General features: G+C 38.5%; 1 protein-coding gene across 1 annotated transcript in view; it reads left to right on the top strand.

The window, feature by feature from the left end:
• Nucleotides 1–20,106, top strand: part of ptprn2 (protein tyrosine phosphatase receptor type N2) — a 165,614-nt gene that overhangs the window by 14,707 nt on the left and 130,801 nt on the right. The window contains exons 2-3 of the mRNA XM_037693943.1: nt 9,613–9,663; nt 19,360–19,473. Of these exons, the coding sequence (XP_037549871.1) occupies nt 9,613–9,663; nt 19,360–19,473 (165 nt within the window). The remainder of the gene's footprint in view (nt 1–9,612; nt 9,664–19,359; nt 19,474–20,106) is intronic.

Consider the following 20,106-nt stretch of genomic DNA (forward strand, 5'->3'; position numbering starts at 1 on the left):
CATACATCATTACTCCAACCATTTATCCAAACAACCATCCATCTATCTGTCCGTTCAGCCATCCAACCATCCATCTGTCCAACCATTCATCCAATAACCATCTAACCACCCATCCAACCAACCATCCATCCAACCATCCATCTGTTTGTCTATCCAACATCCATGCAACATCCATCCATCCAACCACCCATCCAATTATCCATCCATCCATCCATCCATCCATCCATCCTCTTTTATCCACTTCTTCCTTTTCGGGTCATGGAAGGCACTGGTGTCCATATCCAACATTCAATGTGCAAGAGGCAGGGGACACCCTGGACAGGTCTCCAGTCCATCACAGGGACACATAGAGACAAACGAGACAAACAACAGTTCAGTCTCTCACTCATCTAGGGACAGTTTAGAGTTACCAATCAGTCTAACATGCATGTTTTTGATCTGTGGGAGGAACCTGGAGAAAACCAATGCATGAAATTACAAGGATGTTTAATAAATAAACAAATATACATATATACACATATATCTATACAAATATATATGTATATATATATATATATATATATATATATGTATATATAATGTATATGTGTATATATGTATATATATAACAAATATACATACACATACATATTTATACACATATACATCATATATATATTTATATATATATTTATATATATATTTATATATATATATTTATATATATATATTTATATGTATTCATATATTTATATTTATATATATATACATATTCATGGACTAAATCTGTAAAAATGTCCTATTGTGAGGCGATCTGATCAGAAAATCAAATGGGGAGTTTCATGTGCATGAACATATTTCCACCCACAGCTGGTAAAGTTTAATGTGGTGTCCTGAAAACACCAAGCCAACCTTATTTACCATGCATTAGCATGTCCATTTGATTTACATTTGAGCACACTTGGATCCAGAAGTTCAAAATTCTGCAGTTATTTGCTGTTTAATTGAGGCTCGAGTGGAAATTATATGAGCTAAACTTTTATCCACATGCGGAGGACTTGATATTTCCCCACTGGGTCAGGCTTGTGTTGATTCGCTTTGAGCTCCTTGAAACATTAGAAAGTGGATGCTAAGCCGTTTGACGTGCTCCGCTTCTGCACTTCAGCGCTCAATCACACCTCAGACGAGGGAGTAAAATCAAATGTCTGCACCACTCAGAGCGGGTCACAGAAAAGGTCAAGCCGGCCTATTTCTGGGTCCTCCGTTGCCGCAGCAATGCCATCTTTAATTCATGGCGGTTGTCTGGGCTGTCGCCTGGAGCTGGCAACTGAAGTGACTGGGAGTGACCCGCCTGACTGGGAATTCTGAAAGAGTTGTGTTTGGTTGCACTCCTGCAGATGTCAGGTGGTCTCAGGTGGTGTCGGGTCCTCTCTTCAGTCACAGTGACCTCAAATTTTGGGCTTCAAGCTCTTACAAATGATTCACATTAAGTGCTTTTACATTTATTCTCTGGTGCATTTCATTCGCCCTCAAGAAAAAGTTCTACTTTTTTGAAAGGACACTCCAGTTGTGCCAAAATATAGATAGTTTAGTACCATTTTATTGTCCGAATTGTAAATTAGAAATGTATGAGCAATTGAACATTTAAACTACTCTAGTGTAGATGTTTACCGTGTGAACAAAAGCAACACCCCACCATCATGGGTGATGGTTTTAGCATCGTGTGCTGCTGATATGATAACGTCTTTCTTTTCTAGCCAGGAGGACGTCGCATCCTTGACACTTAAAACACTTCCCGTTCTCACCTAAATACATTTTTACAAACTTGGGCTGAGAAAAGGCAGCAAAATTTCAGTTTTATTATCACCTGCAGCCATGAAAGGTGGGGTATGTGCATTTTGTTACTTAGCAAAACATGTCTGTTAGCAAATTATTTCATGAACCACAGGACAGATTTTATTGAAACTCTCAAAAAGTAAACTTTACATGTACACGTACAACTGTTTAACTTTTGGAGTCAATCAAATTCAAGTTGATTTCCACAGTCAACTCGCCTTAAAAACACAAAATGGGTATAACGTGTTCAATTCTTTTTAGATTTTGTGCTATAATTTTACATGTTTGTAGTTAAGCATCATCCACAACCCGTACTGTGAGGGCTCACAGCTTTTTCAATATCTTTGTGGAAAACTTTGGCATTAATTGGTGGAAGCAACCCTGTCTGTCTATTAGCAAAATATCTGATGAACAGGCAACTGGATCTCAATGAAACCCTCAGAAAGTAATTGCTGAATGTGCACCTACAATTGATTTAATTTTTGGAGTCAACCCTATTCAAGAAGCTGCCACAGCTCAATCAGTCACTTTAACAAATATTGAGCTACAGTTTGGCACAGTAGTAGCTGAGAGTCATTCACATCAAAAACTTTGAGCACCAACAGTTCACTTAAGATCGTTGCATAAAAATTTGGCATCGTTGCTGTCACTAGTTTTATTTTATTTTATTTATGTTTGTCTGACTCGACAGCCTGGTTTCTTTTATCTTCATTTAGAAGTTTATTTGATCACATGTTCTGATAGTTAAGTTAACAATCAAATTTACACTTGCCCATAAAATGACAACAAACCATATCGGATGAATTATAATAATGATTATTATATTTTGTTGGTTAAAAGTCAGTTTTATTCAACCTTTATTTATACAGGTTAGTCTCATTGATCCTCGAGGCCTCATTTACAAGAGAGACCTGTTTTAGATAGAGAACACAGATGACAACGATGGACTAGTTCAAGTTCAGGAATCTTTATTATCCCCGAGGGGCAATTTTGTTTCTCAGTCAAGTAGGCACACAAAAACATCCATACTACACAAGACATTGAGACGTTAAAAAGCAGTACAGATGTCATCAATGTTCATTGAGAAGCCTGATCACTACATGGATGAATGAGTTTTTCAGTCTGATTGTTCTACATTTGGGCAGCAGATACCCGCGTCCAGATGGAAGCAACCTGAACTCACCATGGAGTGAGTGATCAGGATCTGCCAGATTCAGCCTGGCCTTGGTCACTGACCTTGGCTTGTGTAGGTCAGTGACTTTCTGTAATCATAAAAAAGCATATAAAATGAAACGTAAAACAAAACAGCTTCCAGTACATTGTTAAAACGATGTAAATTACTAAAAATAGGAACATGTCTGCATTGATTTTTGTCATGAACTTAGCAGTTGTTTAAAGTCACTTAGAGAAGTCAAGGTCTAGTGAGCTTCAGATTTTATTGCAAGGTGTTCCAGGTTACAGGAGCGGAGTAATTGAAGGCCTAGTTCCATCTGCACTGAGGGTACACTGCATCTAATAATGTCCTGAGGGCGCACGCTGTAGCTGCACTCACGAGGTGACATAAAGGAAGAGATATATGAAGGTAACAAGCCAAGAAGTGACTTAAAGATGAAAATGTACCAGTGTGAGAGTCTGCTTGAAGTTAATGATGACCAGTTAGCCAGTGAATACAGTGTACAGTGATGGGTACGGTAGTTACAGCTAGTTATGAATCTTAGCGCACCATAATAGACAGAGTCCAACATCTGCAAAGTGCTTGCAGGAGCATTCATGTAAATAATGTCACAATTGTCAATGGAGGGAAGGAAAGTCACAGTTACAAGGTGTTTCCTAGTGTTCAGAGTTAGACAGGATCTGTTTCTGAAAAAGAAACCCAGTTTTACTTTCAGTTTCTTTACAAAGTTTTCGACATGATGCTTAAAAGAGAGATGCAAATCAACCAAAATACCCAAGTATTTGTAAGAATCGACAAACTCAATAGGGACACCTCTCGAAGATAAAATAGAAGGAAGGACTGCTGAAACCGACTTCCTGTTTGAAAACAACATCCCTTTGTTTTTGTCAGCATTTAGCACCAATTTGATATGAAACAAATCTGACTGGATGATGTTGAAAGCAGACTATAAGAGCTGAAAACCTTAGCAACTGTTTTGGCTCTACAATAAACAACTCTGTTGTCAGTATAGAGATGTAAGGAAGCATCAGGAATGATCCGACATCACTTATACATCATGCACATCATACTGCCTGATGTTCAATCTACAGATTGTGAAGAGGGTGGGTCCTAAGACTGAACCTTGTGGAACACCGTTGTTAACAGTTAGCTGGAAGAAGTACCATTATATTCAACACATTGCCTCCGATCTGAGAGATAATTAGAGAACCACCCAATAGTGTGATCTGAAAAACCAGTTTCAGAGAGCTTATGACATAAGATGTCATGGTCCACAGTGTCAAAACTGCTATATACAAGAAAATGTTGGTTTCATTGGTCCATTCATAGAACTATTGAAATATATTCATATGAAAATCAGACGTGTATTAAAATGTTGAGCATGAAGGTCAGCTGATCTTTGCTGCCGTCTTCTTACATGAAGCCCTTGACAGGAACAAACCTACTGGAGCCAAAAACTCAGAGCCATCTTTAATTTTAGCAGAAAAAACCTTAACGACACAAGCTGTTTAAATCTTTGTAAACGGTGTCGAGCTTATGCTAATTCGCTTGCAGGTGATGCTCTCTGCGGTCCCTGCTCCAGTCAGGCTTTTTTTCTCAATTTACTTGAGCTCGTATTGCAGTTGTCACCCACTGCGGAGCCCTGAAATGGCTTTTTTGGCAGGCAGCGCAGGTGTGTGTGATTAGAAATGAGTCAGACGTCCTTGGTGGCAGCCTATATTTAAGGTAAAAGATGGGTTGTTGGCCCCAAGAGTGTGAATGAAATACATCTTTAACTGCAGCAGGCTCTGGGAGTAGATGTCCTCTGTGCCTGGCTTCCCAGCATCCGCCTTGGCCTCTCAGACATTGCAGATGGTTTCCCTGCACTGGCCAACCACCTGTGAGGCAAAGCAGCATAGAGTTCTCATTCAGCCTTGGGTTTGGCCTCTTTTAGGGACAGATTTTATGTTTCAGGCAAGGTCAGCCAATCACAGCCAGAAAATCAGCCTCAGATTTGGACAGATTGTTCTGTACTGATAAAACACAGGCAGAGAATAAATGGAAAAACTGATACTCTTATGTCCCAGAGTCTGAAATAACTGCTGTGGTATTCTGCTAAAAACAAAATAAACTGGCTCTTTCAGGATTCTCCCTCCGTACGGTATTTTTGTAAATTGGGTCAGGAGCAGGTGGAGCTTCTGCAAATTCAGAATGTATTCTGTTAGCTCTCAACAAGTACTACCACGCATATATTTTGTCATTATCTTATATTCGGTCAATTAATGAATTGTCATGCATTTTAATAGGTAATGTCAATTTGAAATGTCAAAAATACCACCATTATTTTTTCTGAAGCAGTTATGCTTTATCGTTGCTCATAATTGACACATTTGGACTATTTAAGTTATCACATTTGCAAAAAAAAAAAAAAAGTTTATTAAATAAATTGCCTTAATAGAAATTTATAATAATCAGCAAGAACGAGCCAAATACTGACAGATTTAAATACTAAAGCATAAGGCAGCAATTTTTTTTTATTTTTTTTTGCGTGAATTAAATATGTGTTAAAAACCTATTATGTCAATTGAGTCAGTCAAATATTACTTTGAAGGAAACATCCTTATGGAATTTTTTTTTTAAGATTAGACAAATTAAAATGTGTAGCTATGCTTTGTCAGGATGCCTCATTAAGATTTACAGCCAACGTTTTTTTTTTTTTTTTGTTCACTACAAACATTTTCTCCCAGCCTGCGGTAATCAGCAGCATCCACTGTGATTGCATTTTAATTAAAAGGTGCCATTTTAATCATCTCTAGCATGTCGTCGCACAAAGAGGATGTATCATTATCAGTGTCCCTGCCCATCACGTGCACTCACACATGCAAGCGCACCCGCACACACTCTCTGACTCACTCTGCACGACTTGGTGCGTCATTAGTTGAAAGTCGTAATTAATATTGAGAGCTGACAAGGCCTCCCAGAGAACCCATTGAATTATGCAGCAAAGTGATGAGGAGGTGATGTTGAATGGACTGACACTAATTGCAGAGCGCCGAGATGCACGGTCAAGAGGGACTGCCGGAGTCCTTCACCTCCAAGGGAGTGTTTCTCAGAAGTTTGGTCTTACGTTTTCAAGCAAAGTGTAAAAATCCAGGCAATTTAGAACCTATTAGATAACAATTATAGCTCCTGCTGGCACTAAATGTTTAATGTGGAGTCTAAAACTTGACAAAATTGACATGTTTTTCTTTACGTCAATGTGAAACGGTGTAATTATTTCCTTCAGTACGGTTCAAAACTCAAATATATTCAGTTTGTTCACTTTAAAACAGTATTTACAGCGAACACCTCAAATTTCAAAGCTTGTGTTTCATAATTTGCTTTAAAAAAGAGATTTCAGTTACCAGAACATCATATAGTGCTAATGTCAATGTGACTTGACTGACTTAACGGAGTAATCATGGGACTGTGTTAATGTTTATTCTTTGATTAGTTACTGGTATCAAAATGTCAAATAAGTGATTTTATGAGTAATAAATGACAGCTCTGTAAGGAAACATGTCAAACTAAAAAGCATATTGTTCCACTTTTTTGCTTTTAAGGTGGATAATTACAACTCTGCTGCACACTGCCATTTCAACAGTGATACAGCTTTAAAGAATGATTTGGTGGTGGATTAGGGGACATACTAAATTGTACCGCTCAAGGTGGCTGCATGTTGGAGTAGCTATTACTTTCATTCTGGGATATTGCTTTTGAAAACTTTATTTCCTTATTTTTCTGGATATAAATGCCTTTTTTTCAGATGATTACTTCCTCTGGTATCGGATGATGGGCAGCTGGAAGGATTTTTAGTGAAAACCATTTACTTTTGGACATATGTTATGACGCGTAACCATAACAACAAGGTGGGTTTTACAACTGGGAGCAGCTGATTAATGGGATTTACCTGTCTAAATAAAGGTTGAATAAAAAAATAAATCTCAAAGCTCAAATATTACCTCAAATACAGCTCTATATATCAAATGAGTTGTAAAGGAGGTGCCGTGGATGCATCTCCGTCTATCTGGCGGAGGCGCTTGAGTGACTGACTGCTGAGATCCTGGAGCTGGCAGGAAATGTGGCTCATGACAAGAAGACCAGGATCATCCCCTGACTCTAGCAGTTGCCTGTGATGAGGAGCTCAGCAAGCTGCTGAGAGGAGTGGCCATCGCTCAGGAGGAGTTCTGCCCAGCATTCAGGTGGTACTGCTGCCCAGGAGGACCGAGAGGCCCGCTGGGTCTGGGTGGACAGATCGGCATCTGCAGCCAGTTTCTTCAGATCCGCTGCAAGACCGATTGCTGCAGATCCTTCCAGCCCACATCCATCAGCATCTATAACAACTCTTAATGAAACCAGGATGATGAGCTACAACAACATTTTATTTCCCTTTAGGATTAATAAAGTTTTTTATATTGAATTGAATACAGTGGTAAAAGACCAGATTTATATACAAAGTAATTAAAAATAGCTGAAAAAATGCAGACTACAACAATGAGTTACCCTAAACAGGAACATTTCAGACTTTAAAATAACACGGAATAATTTAATTTAATTAATAATTTCAAAACACGGAAGCCTCAATTTTTGAAGACATTTTTTTTTGCATATTTACTGAAAATAATTGAACAAAAGCTGAGGCCAGTATAAGATGAGCACTACAATAACAGAAATTAAATACAAGATCAATAGTTACTTTACTGAGCTACTTATTTATTCGGTATTTGTTTTCAATTTTGGCTATTCTGGCATTCCTTAGCAGTCAACAGAACAAAGTTGTTCATACCAGTGTTTATGCTATTCTCTCCAAGTTTTTTTCCTAGACAGTAGGCCTTGCTTTGCAGAAAATAATACCACCACACAGCAAAGTGTCATACGAAGAAGTTGTGCAGGAAATACATTTTCTGAACAGATAAGTTTCAGCTTATCTGTTCTAATTTTAAGAACTTTAAACATTTATGCAGCATCTTCGACAATTGCACCTTCTCAGGTTTTGTTCAGATATCTGTTGAAGCAAAATTTGTTTGCAGACTCTGCTGCACTTCCTGTTTTACAAAGTGCCACTCGCACTGCACGTCACAGGTTACAAAAACTGAGAGGTGAACAATCGACTGCAACAACACCAAAGCATTTCATGCGACCGGGGTTATGATGCCAGTTTTGGTTGAGGTCAAGAATGGCGGGCATATGTTTGCGTGTGTGTTCATAAATGCAGTTGACTGTTTCTCAATACATAAACTAATTAAATCCAGTTTTCATTTGACACAAACTGTAGCAACTTTAAAGTTTTGAGAAAATGCACGTATTTGATTTGAAGTCCCTTACCTGTGTTCTTTTCTCTATCCTTTAAAGTGATAAATACAGTGTGTGTATGTGGAGCAGAGTAATATTCAGCAGCTTCTCCTCAGATCAGGACGCTCTGCTGTTTGTTCCAGAGAGCAGGGTGACCCTGCAGCACAGGGACCATGCCTCACTCTGCATCATTAAATAGCCATTTACCTGACATATCAAAGCTATTACCTCTAAAAGGCTTTTTTTTAACAGCACCTTCTGATTCTAAACAAAATATATTTTCACCGTGTCCCTATAATCACCTTTTTTTTAAATCCTCGCCCCACAGATGCACCCTTTAGGAGAATAAAAGAGCAGAATAATGACGTCAAATATGGGAAGGAGAAACTCAAGCAAACTTTGATGCGTGGAAACTTTCTCTTTTGTTCGCACTTGTCCTGATTGTCTGTCCTTTCTGTGTCAATCGATTACCAGGCTTTCTGTGCCTATCTCTTCTCATTATTAAAGAAGACTGACAGAGACCTCTCCTCCTACTCAGCTCGTTCTCCTTTCACGGTCACAAGCTGCTTGCTGCTGTCCGTCGAGGCCACTGGGCCATAAGAGCCCATTCAATTCCATCATGCTGCCTGATGAAGCACAGGGAAGAAATAACTAAGATAAAAGTCGCAAGCAAAACATCTGAGGCCTTGTTTGCATTTCCTTGATGCCTTGCCAATAGCTGGTTTGAGAGACTAATGGACTGTTACTCATTCAAGGCACGATCTGAATGCGCATTTGGAACTCAGAATTATTATCTGATCCCATTTCTGTTCCTTTTGTCCCCCTCCAGAAGTTTTAGACATGCACAGGATCAGTTGTGCTGATCACTAAGCTGAACAACGAGTCCTCTATTTGCTGCATCTCCCTTGAGTAAGATATGAAGGGAATAGCTTCTCATAATGCTCCCGCCATCTGTTCTTTTATTAGTCTGGAACACTGGTTCTTAGCCTGAGCATTAAAGTTCATTAATATTCATCCAACACTCATATATGGAAGCGTTGCCAGTGGAACTGGAGTATCAGTGTCGGAGATAGAAGAAGAGAAGCCGTTCTAATTGGTGATTGATGGCTCTGCCATTAGCCGCAAAGCTCTTTGTCAGAGTAAATGTACTACCAGGCTGTGCTTTTATGGAGCAGGGATGTACCTAGAATATGCAACATAAAGCTAAGCTAATTTGTAAGCACTTCGTAAGTTTTTAACACACAAGTTGGCATTACTTCGACATCTCGAGCTGTGTTTTAATTGGCTCTGCTTCCTGTTTCTCTGACCTTCAGGTTGTCTGTTTGAAGATGAGCTCTGTGCTCCACAAGAGTTCTGCGTCAACGGTGAGTATTACTCAAACACCCATATACCTGAGGTGACGTCAGTTTTAGGACAAATCCAAGCAGACGTTAGCTTGAAAGTTTTTAACACACATTGACTGTAACATTATCCCTGAAGGATGAACATTGTGCTAATTTTAGTCCTATAGAATACATTAAATGGTGAGCGAAGGGCTGTCTTGCATCGCACAATAGGTTTCAGCCCAGTTTAGACTTATGAGTCATATAAGGAAAAACTCTAAAATAGGAGCAAGTCTGGAACACTGAAACTACGCAGTAGCTGCATCATGGATTGACATCAGCAGGATGTTTTTCTTTCCTTCACATGGCAAGATTCCCCCAAACCAGACAGCATTGCAACCTCATTTAACTCGTCTTGTCACGAAGGATGGATGTGTCCGTCTCAGTGGTTTCCATGGTTGTGTCACCTGATGAATGAAAGGAAAATGTCAGGCTTTTACCGCTTGGCAATCAGCTGAATCGCACAGCGGACTGTAATATTGAAGGGACTTATTAACGTGCAAATATTGAAGATTACCTTCACGAGACAGCCATTACAAAAGGTTAATGTATTCTCCCATAGAACAGTGGAACGTTTCTACACAGCAGAACGGGTTCATGATGTAGAGATAGGATGCACATCTGCAACTTTGTTTTTGTCCTCACAGATATAATGATTGTTTCATGGCTTGCTACAGTACCCATGCTTAATCTAAAAATACTTTCTTCGAGCAAAACGAAGGAAGCAAAGGGAACACTTGTACCTGACAGGAAATGAGTCTGCTTGCAGAACATAATGTGACTTAATGCTGGAAACAAAAGAAATGACAGGAACTGAAAAAGACCAGACAAGTACAGCTTGTCTATAGGAGGATAACATTATATTTAAGCAATGAGAGATATGGGATAAAGTTAGAAGAAAACAAGCCATTTTTACACCTTGGTAAGGGGAAATAATACAACACATATGGAATTTCAAGGAATGAGAGTTAACTTTGAATTTAGCTTTGACTTAAAGATAGAAACACTCATTACTACTAATCAGAAAACACACAAACTAACGTTTTTCCCAAAATGTTCTACTATTTTATTGAGAGGATGAAGTGGGATATTTAAAGAGAGACAGTGGGCTGTGTTTGGATAAGTTACAGGGAAGTATTTGGAGACCTCCTCCTTTATTTCCATATTAACCCAGATTCAGAGGAACCATGGAAGGAGAAAGCAGCCCAGAAGAGAAACTGCTTTAATTACACATCCGGCGTTTGTTCAGAGGGGAGACTAATGGAGGAAAACTGCTGACAGCTTAACACTTAAATATCCACAGGCAGGCGTAGAGACAATAGAGCATCAGTCAAGGTTATGATGTCGGTGGTAATTGCTCTAAATTTCGGCTCTTTTTTTCCAATCTAATTGTCAAAAACAGGCTGTTCTTTCACTAAAAATACATACAGGATATAAAAGACTTATTTGGATTGAAGTAATTGGTTGCCTCAGAACCGACTGTGCCTACTCTGACTCTACACGTGTCACTCTGCTTCGGAAACGAGCGGCAGCCACAGCACAGACAGATGATGAGTGGGAGGAACTAGGTCTGCCACTTTCACTTTCTCCCAGGTCCCTGATGGAGTAACCTGGTTTATTCTGGGCTGGGCCAACCGTTTTCTTCTTCGCCCGTCTTGTTGCCATGCAGGGTGGTGGAAAACACAAAAGGGTTGCATGAGGAGGCTTTATATTGCAAGACATTTTAACACTTGGTAGCTTGAGTTTACATGCACCGGTATTGCATTTGTATTAAATATAATAATAATAAGTGATGTGTTGTCATCATTGTGTTTCCATACATTGGTGAAATTGGTTCTCTGCATTTAACCCATTGCACCTTGGATACACCCAAATGGGGCAGTGGGCAGCTACTGTATGTGAGCTACCTGGGTGGGAATGGCTGGGGATTGGACCTGAGACTTTCGGGTCCTGAGTCAGCTGCCCTACCTCTACCCCATCTTGGCCCCAGTCACTGTCCAGTGACTTGGGCCATTTTTATTGTCTGCAGACGAAAGACAAAGGTGGATGATGATGTGTTTCCATGTCTGTTTGTTACCACAATATCTCATGAACCACGAGATTCGTGGCTCAGTCAGTTTTACAGATATTGGCAGTAGCCGATACTCATTCACAACCATCACTATGAGCATGACATCTCACAATATCGCTAGAGATAACACACAGAAATGGGGAATAAAAATAATTCTGACAACTGTGATTTCACCCACAAAGGAGAAAATGTGCTTTAATAGCTTTTGCTTTGTGAAAGGGCACCTTGGGCACAGGGAAACTACAATTCTTTCACAGAGAGTGTTGGATAAATACTGTTGCAGCTAATTAACCCAGCAGGTCCGGGTCACTCTCATATCAGGACTAATAGATTAAAGAAAGAATCGTTTTCAAAATAATTTATTCTTAGTATTTACAGATGTTGCCATGTTGTTATTGTAATCATTCAGCCTCCTGTTTTCATGTCTCAGATCCAATGCAGGGTCTTCAGATCTTCAGGGAAAATGGTTTTCTAGAAGTTCGTCCAAAAGAATAAGTGATTACCTGAAAAGGCGTTTTAATTTGCAGCTCTCCGGAGTGTTTGGTTTACTGGTTTGATAAGCTAAGCTAAAGTGCAGCAGATAAGTGCTGCGTGTTTCCCTCGGGGCGTCGGTTGGCTCCTATTAAACACTTAACCAACAGTGTTGAATCGATCGGGGCTTACCGTGCCTCCTCTTGGACCAATATCTACTGAAATGTCTGCGCTGTATTTTACTTTTAAATGATTTAGGTGGCATGTTTATCGATCAGTAACAAGTGCAACTGCAGCATAAACACAAGAAAATGCATCTATGAAAAGGTCTGCGTTGCCAGAGAGAAAAGGGCTGAAGAGGCAAAAATCATAATGAATTAAAAACCTATCATCACCCAGCGCCTTTTATTCCCAAGTTTTAGACTGAAGATTGATGAATGACTGATGTCACGCTCAATGAATGTTTTGTGAAGGCCTCTGGCTAAATCTTAGCTGTAAGATGACTGAGTTAGAGCCTTGTTTGTGTTAGCTAATATAGATTAGCTATGGTGGCCCTTTTACTTGGATTCACTCCAAAATTTAACTAAAGAAATTGCATTTCATGTGAAAATGCAGTGTGAATGCTTCTTGCAGACCAACTTGCTGAAACACTTGCTAAACAGCTGAAATGAGCTAAAAAATAATGCTGAAATATAGCTGCAATGGAAGAACAAGCCCAAGTCAGCAGAATAAAGAAGAAAGAACACACATTTGCTAAAATAGGTTTAAATGAGTAGACATTAGTAAATTACAAAAAGAGCTGAAATTAGCAAAATGTAGCTGAAAAATAGCTGAATATAGCTGAAAAGGCATAAAGAAGCTTAAACTGCCAAAAGGAATCAAAAGAGCCCCCCAAAATTAGCAGAAAAAGATTAAATAAACATAAAAACAGCTAATAAGTAGCTGAAATAGCAGAAAAGGCTGAAAGTAGCAGAAATAAAGGAGCATAACAAGGCCAAAATAGCAGAGAAAAGTTAATTAGGCTGAAAGTAGTCAAAATTATCACGAAAAACTTGTATTTATCTGAAATCAGCTAAAAAATGCTAAAAATGTAGCTGAAACAGTAGAACAAGCTTAAATTATGTTTAATTATATTAAAAATGGTTATGATGCGTAACCATAGCAACAAGGGAGTTTTCTACAACCAACAGCAGCTGATTAACATCTCAAAAGCTCAAATAATATCTCAACTATAGCCTCAAATCTCAAATGAGTTGAAAGGATGTTCTGTGGACGCATTCTCATCTACCTGCCAGCTGTGCTCGAGTGTCTGACCACTGAGATCCTGGAACTAGCAGGAAACACAGCTCATGACAGAGGAAGGACAGGATCGTCCCTCGACACCTACAGTGGGATGTCCACAGCGATGAGGAGCTCGGCAGACTGCTGGGAGGAGTGGCCATCGCTCTGGGAGGAGTTCTGCCCAGCATTCAGGTGGTCCTACAGCCCGGGGGGACCGAGAGGCCAGCCGAGTCTGGGTAGACGGATCGGACGGCATCTGCAGCCAGTTTCTTAGGATCCACTGTGGGATGGACCTTTACAAGAGATCCTTCCTGTCTACAGCCATCAGTATCTATAACATCTCTTAATGAAATGAGGATAACGAGTTACAACAACAAATAATTTCCCTTTGGGATTAATAAAGTGTATTTGAATTTGAATTTGAATTGAATTAGCATAAGAAATCAGAAATAACATGTTTGCCCATTTAGGCTTAAAGAAAGCAGAAATGAGCACAAAAAAGTCAAAATTATCTGAAAAAGCAGACATTTGCAAAAAAAAAAAAACATCTGAAAAGTAGCTAAAAAACTCAGAAAGAAGCTTAAATTATCAGAAGAAAGTGGAGAGAGTACATTTTTGATGAGTTAGGCTGAAAAATGTTTAAATCAGTGCAAAAAATGTGAAATTAGCCAAAAAACGCTAAAATTGGCATAAAAACGGCTAAACAGTAGCTAAAATAGCAGAAAAGGCTGTAACTTTCATAAATAAGCTGAAAGGAGCATGATAAGCTGTAATTAGCTGAAAGAAGTTAGAAGAAGCCCAAAAAAGTTGTAGTTAGCAGAAATAATCTAAAAGGATCACAAAAAAGCTGGAACCCCCCCCCCCCCCCCCCCCCCCACCAAAAAAAACAAACTGAAATTAGCTGAAAGTAGCTGGAATTTTTTTTAAATTTGTACAAGGAAGCTGAAAGAAGCTGAACCAGAACAAAATGTGAAAGGAGCAGTAAAAGGTTGTAAACAGATCAAAAGATTTGAAGGATGCAAAATGAGCTCAATTCATTTTCTAGAAAAAAAGTGCCAGAAAAGGCTAAATATTTCAAAAAGCTAAAGTTGCACCAATACCAAAAGTCATAGCAGGATTGTCCTGAAAGAGCTAAACGTTTTAATTTAGTTTTTTTTTTAAAATAACATAAAAATTGTGGAATAGGAAAAAGGCCAAAAAACATAAGGAAGAAAAATGGATCTCAATAGTAAGCATTCACACTGTTAGTTGTAGATGTACATCTTAGTTACTTTTTGAAAGTTTATTTAACGTTTGTCAAGTGGTTTATGAGATAATTTGCTAACAGACAAAGACATGAACATACACAAAGACACGAGGCAAAAATCCTGGCTAAACACTTACTAGAATAAAAAAAAGAACAAATATTTTAATAAAAAGGAAATTATTAAAAGTATTTATACTTCAGAGCCACATTTTGCAAACAGCATGCTTTGATGTTGTTCTGAGAGCCTGGTTTATCTTTATTAATTCGTCTATTTACATGTGCATGCCACTCATGCATGAATATAATTATCATTTCAGAGACACAACTGTCGCAATAAAAGGCCAAAAGAAGTCGTAAACACTTCATTAGTCAGACCGTGATCACTTTAGCTTTTGTTCCTGCGCCGCTTTTCATTAGCGGACTACATCTGGCCCGTCTCAGTGCATTGATTTCAGCCCATTCATTTTCCTGACATGAACTGCACAGCTAATACACCTGTTCCGATACGTCTTCATTTGTCTCCCGCGTTTGCCTGCCTCTCCTCCGACGTACAGTGTTTAAGAAACGCTTTGCTGACTGTCAGCTTTGGCGTTTTGGCTCCTGTTATTCCCCAGCATTAGCTTTCACAGTTTAAGTAGCTTTACTGTTGCTCTTTATGTCTCAGTGGGAAGAGAGACAGCGTCTGGATTTAATGCTTTTCACCTTTTTTTAGCTGAAAATCTGCTTTATTCTTGTCAACGTGCAGTAAATTCACATGCAGCTTCTCTTTACTGAAGATGTTACTGACTAACTGGGTTGTGCAATGAAGGATTGATTGATTGTGGTTGTGGCTTGTTTTTTGAATTCTTGTTTGCATCGACTGAGGCTTATTATCTCCTGCTGCCAGAATTCAATTAAATTCAATTCAGTTTATTACATAGCACCAAGTCACAACAGAAGTCGTCTCAGGGCACTGAACAGAAATATTCTTATTTAAAAATAATAATTTAACATTATTTATCTGAGGAGCAGACTGCTTTGAATTTAACTCCACCACAGAACTCTCATCTTGAGCAAGCATGAAGGTGACAGTGGAAAGGAAAAACTCCCTCATGAGGAAGAAACCTTCAGCAGAACCAGACTCAGGACAAGTGGCCATCTGCTTGGACTGACTGGGTTTGAGAGGAACAGGAAGTAGGAACAGATACACAATGGCAGGTTGAGAATCACGTTAAGATAGAAATAGTATCAAATGAAAAATATTCAATTTTAACAACTCATTTAAGGAAATGAGGTCAATTTGTTCTCTAGTAGTCTAAGTCTGGTTCAAATGGACAAATATAACTGTGTATCATCAACATATCAATGATAATTTATCCCATGCTGTTTAATAACTTTAACTAATGGAAGCATAAATAAGGTAAAGAGCATTGGTCCAAGCACTGAACCCTGAGGAACTCCATAACTAACTTTGGTGTATGATGAAGATTCATTATTTACATTTACAAATGGGACTTTATCAGATAAATATGAATTAAGCCAATTTAGAGCCATTCATGTAATCCCAATATCATATTCAAGTCTCTGTAATAAAATATTGTGATCAGCTGTATCAAATGCCGCAAAGACAGTCGATAATGTGTACCTGTGTACCTGTCTGTTAGCAAAATAACAGACAAGATAATCTTGGTCTAAAACTCTGACATCAAAGCCAGTGGGTGATAAGCATTCCTTCAAGAAATGACAAGTATTGATTTTTAAGATTTTTAATTGCCCATATGCAATACATTTTTTGGACAATGGCTGACATATATTAAGCTCTGTTCAGCTGCTCTGCTTCTTCTCAAGTTATTTTCAGCTTTTGACAAGCCTCGATGGATGCAACACATGCTGCGCTCCTCCAGGCCTGAAATTAGAATGTTGTTTTTCGCTGTCTAAAATAGGAGGAGGAAGAAAGGCTCTATTTTTCCTCCAAGCTGTCACCTGAAACGAGTCTCATCTTGATCACTCCAGTAATTAGAGAAAACAAAAAGAGACGGAACAATTGTTTGTGATCAACGTCTCAATAAATCAGAAGTTACACTTGTAAGATTTCTTTGCGGTAAAATATCTTTTACTTCTATATTTGATGCACTTTATCCCTCCGCGACATGTCTGGTTGCTAACGGGAATGTCCCTGACAACGGAAATGAAAATTACCATCGCCATGGAGACCGTTGAGAGATTTGGAGCATCAAACATTTAGCAGTTTTCTGTCATTTGTTATGTCACCAGACACCCTTTTGTTTCTTACATAACGTTTTTTTGTAATTAAAGCATGTGAAATATATATTTTTTTTAAATGAGGCATTGTTTGTGTGCAACTATGTCGAGAAAAATGGAAATGTCAAGAAACAACTTCTTTAGGAAACAACAACTAATAAAGTTATCTGATCAGTCGCTGAGCTTTACACCAAACATGGCACAAAAATGAACAAGTTACTTTTTTCATGAATCATTTTTCATTTTCTCATGAACTAGTGGATGAAGTTTGTTTAACTCTCTAAAAGTAATGATTAGGTGCACATCTACAACTAACTTTAGGAGTTAACCTAATTAAAGATGGCTGCCACAACCTGCTTACTTTAGGAAACACAAAAATGCTCATTAAATCAGCACATTCTGTAGAAATTGAGTTAAGATCTGGTGTGGCAGTAGCTGTGCATCATCCCAACTCATACTCTGAGCATTTGTACACTTTACTATTTATTTGCTTAAAACATTTATATCATGGGTGTCCAAAGTGTGGCCCGGGGGCCATTTGTGGCCCTTTGAATGATATTGTGCGGCCCACATTTTGCAGTTTAAGGATGGTATAAGTTTGGCCTGTAGGCTTAATAGTGTAGACGTTTTGCAAATTTAATGATGTTTTTTTTAATATAATTGTTAGGTTTAACAGCAAAACGGATTTAAAAGTCTCAAAATGCGCAATATTAAGTTGAATACATATAAATCAATAAAAACAAATACATTAAAAAAAAAAATTAATAAAAGGTTAATGTTTATGAAGCTTTCCGTGTTTTGAATCTACAACAATTTAGAACACCTTCACCAAAATTAGTCAATTCTGTCCAGTCTCCAAAATATTGTTTATGTTAAGTTTAAAGAAATTACTAAAATATTTAGGCTTATTATTGCTATTATTATTTTTAATTCACATTTTTGTGGCTCGTGGCTCCTTTCATCTTCAAGGTTTTGGCCCACATATGAAAGTGTTTGGACACCCCTGGTTTACATTAACCGTTGGGGTTGACCCTGTTTGACTGTTAGCAAAATATGTCTTGAATCACCAGATAGTTTTTGAAACTCCCAGAATGTAATCACTTGCTGTTTATCTGCAGCTTGTCACAGCAATCCAAGATGATTGCTACAGCTAATTGATCAAAAATCGCTGTAACTTTTTTAGTTTTTGTCTTGAAGTAGCAAATATTGTCCCCAACATATAGCTCTACCATCTTGCAAGGTTTCCCAAAATCACAGGGGCCTGTACAAAAGACCATTTATGAGGTTTGACCAAAAAGGCTATACCTACCTGACTTTTTTTTAATTTTATGTAATAACGTTTTTGTTTAAAACCCTGGCTTGAAATGTGACAGGGCTTGAATATGGCATGCAGTTTATGCATTCAAATTCAAATTCAACAAAAACAAATCCATCCAGTGGGCCTGACCCAACCTTGTTAGATTCATCTACTGGGATTATTGAGCATACATCAGGACAATTTGTGTACAATTTATTGCAAATCTTCACTATATTGATTTTGTGGTGGCAATACATTGTGCTCCCTTGTTGATACTTGTTTTTTTTTAACCCTTTGTGTACAATTAGTATTAAAAAATGAGAAATGTTACAACAAATATTAAACACCAGTCTGCGTGTTATGTGTAAGCATCATCCTTGATGTCTGCTGTCACCATCTGATGTCTTGAGGCTAATTAATGGAAGGCTGTGGTGTATGACCAAGTGTTGATTCACATCATTAGTTCCCATCTAATCACAGCGGCATATTTTCCACATACTCTCATATGAAAACCTCACATATGCTCTGACTGCATCTGTCTCCAGAGAACCACCTTTAAACTAAACTTACATTTAGAGAGTTTCGTCAACAAGCTGCAGAAATTTATCTTTCCAGCTTAGAGAAAAGGTTGGCAGCTTGGTTCATTTATATTCAAGGCCTTACATTTGCACAGTGCTTTCTGACCCCCCTCCTCCTTGAGCATCTTTCAGAGGTCTAGACCAGCCATTGAATTATGGGCTGATAGTGAGTCTGTGGCATGAGTTGCCTGGCAACCCAGGCAGGAGGCCTGCTGATAGGGAGATTACCAAGGTCTCTGATAAAGTCCTTTCTGCTGTGATTGTCTGCTTATCGTAGAGCTGTCAGACAAAAAATATCAGCTATTAGCCCCCCCACCCAAAAGAAAGAAAAAAGGGAAAATCAGATGTACAAAACGCTGCAGGTGCCTCACATGATTACAACCTTTCATCCGAGCCTGAAGACACATTAGGCATCACCAGAGTTGCAAAAAGTGTGCTGAAAACGTTGCTTTGCTTGTCATAAACCTGTTCTCATCATGTCCTTTCCTTGTAGATGGAGTGTTCGGACAGTGCCAGGAGCTGGCTGGTGCAGACTTGTACACGTACGATATTTCTTCCTCTGCTCTGCAACGCCTCAGGATGATCCTACAGAAACTGGCTTATAGAGGTACAAACTGCCTTACAGCCGTTGATGGGAAGTTAGCCAAATAAGCTAAATTGTCTTTTTGGCTGGCACAGCACACCAACAGAGCTAAAACAGGTCATTTGACTCATATTAGACCATTGTTTTGCCATCATCTTCTAACTCCAGCAGCCGATTTTATTGGCTTGTGTGCTTGCTGGACATTTAGAGGTGATTTTGTGGATGACTAACTGTGAGGTGTGCAGTGTAATCACAACAGACAGTCTCTTCAGCCCAGTTGATGGGCAATAATGGGCTTGTTATAACAGGTCACAGCATCAGGCAGATATAATGTCTTTCTAATAATGTCTTTCTAACATTGGTATTATTGGTAACTATAAATCTTCATTAAACGTTACGTTAGAGAGAGCATTATTGTTTCTTGTTTGTGTGTAAACTCCTTTGTGCATTCTAGTGTGATTTACATAATGCCTAATTTGATATTCTTGTACTAAATCCTTTTTCCCCCTTTGCTTATGATTGGGAAATCCTGGTAGAAATGGCTGCATCTTTAAGCAATGTTTTGCAAAAAAAAGGGGTGCAACTAGTTGAAGTAAAAAGCAATTAAATATTGTTGAATTCTATGAAATGAATTCAACAATTTTTAGTCTAACTCCA

This window comes from Nematolebias whitei, chromosome 20 (assembly GCF_014905685.2).
Source record: "Nematolebias whitei isolate Nwh7 chromosome 20, NemWhi1, whole genome shotgun sequence".
NCBI lineage: Eukaryota > Metazoa > Chordata > Actinopteri > Cyprinodontiformes > Rivulidae > Nematolebias > Nematolebias whitei.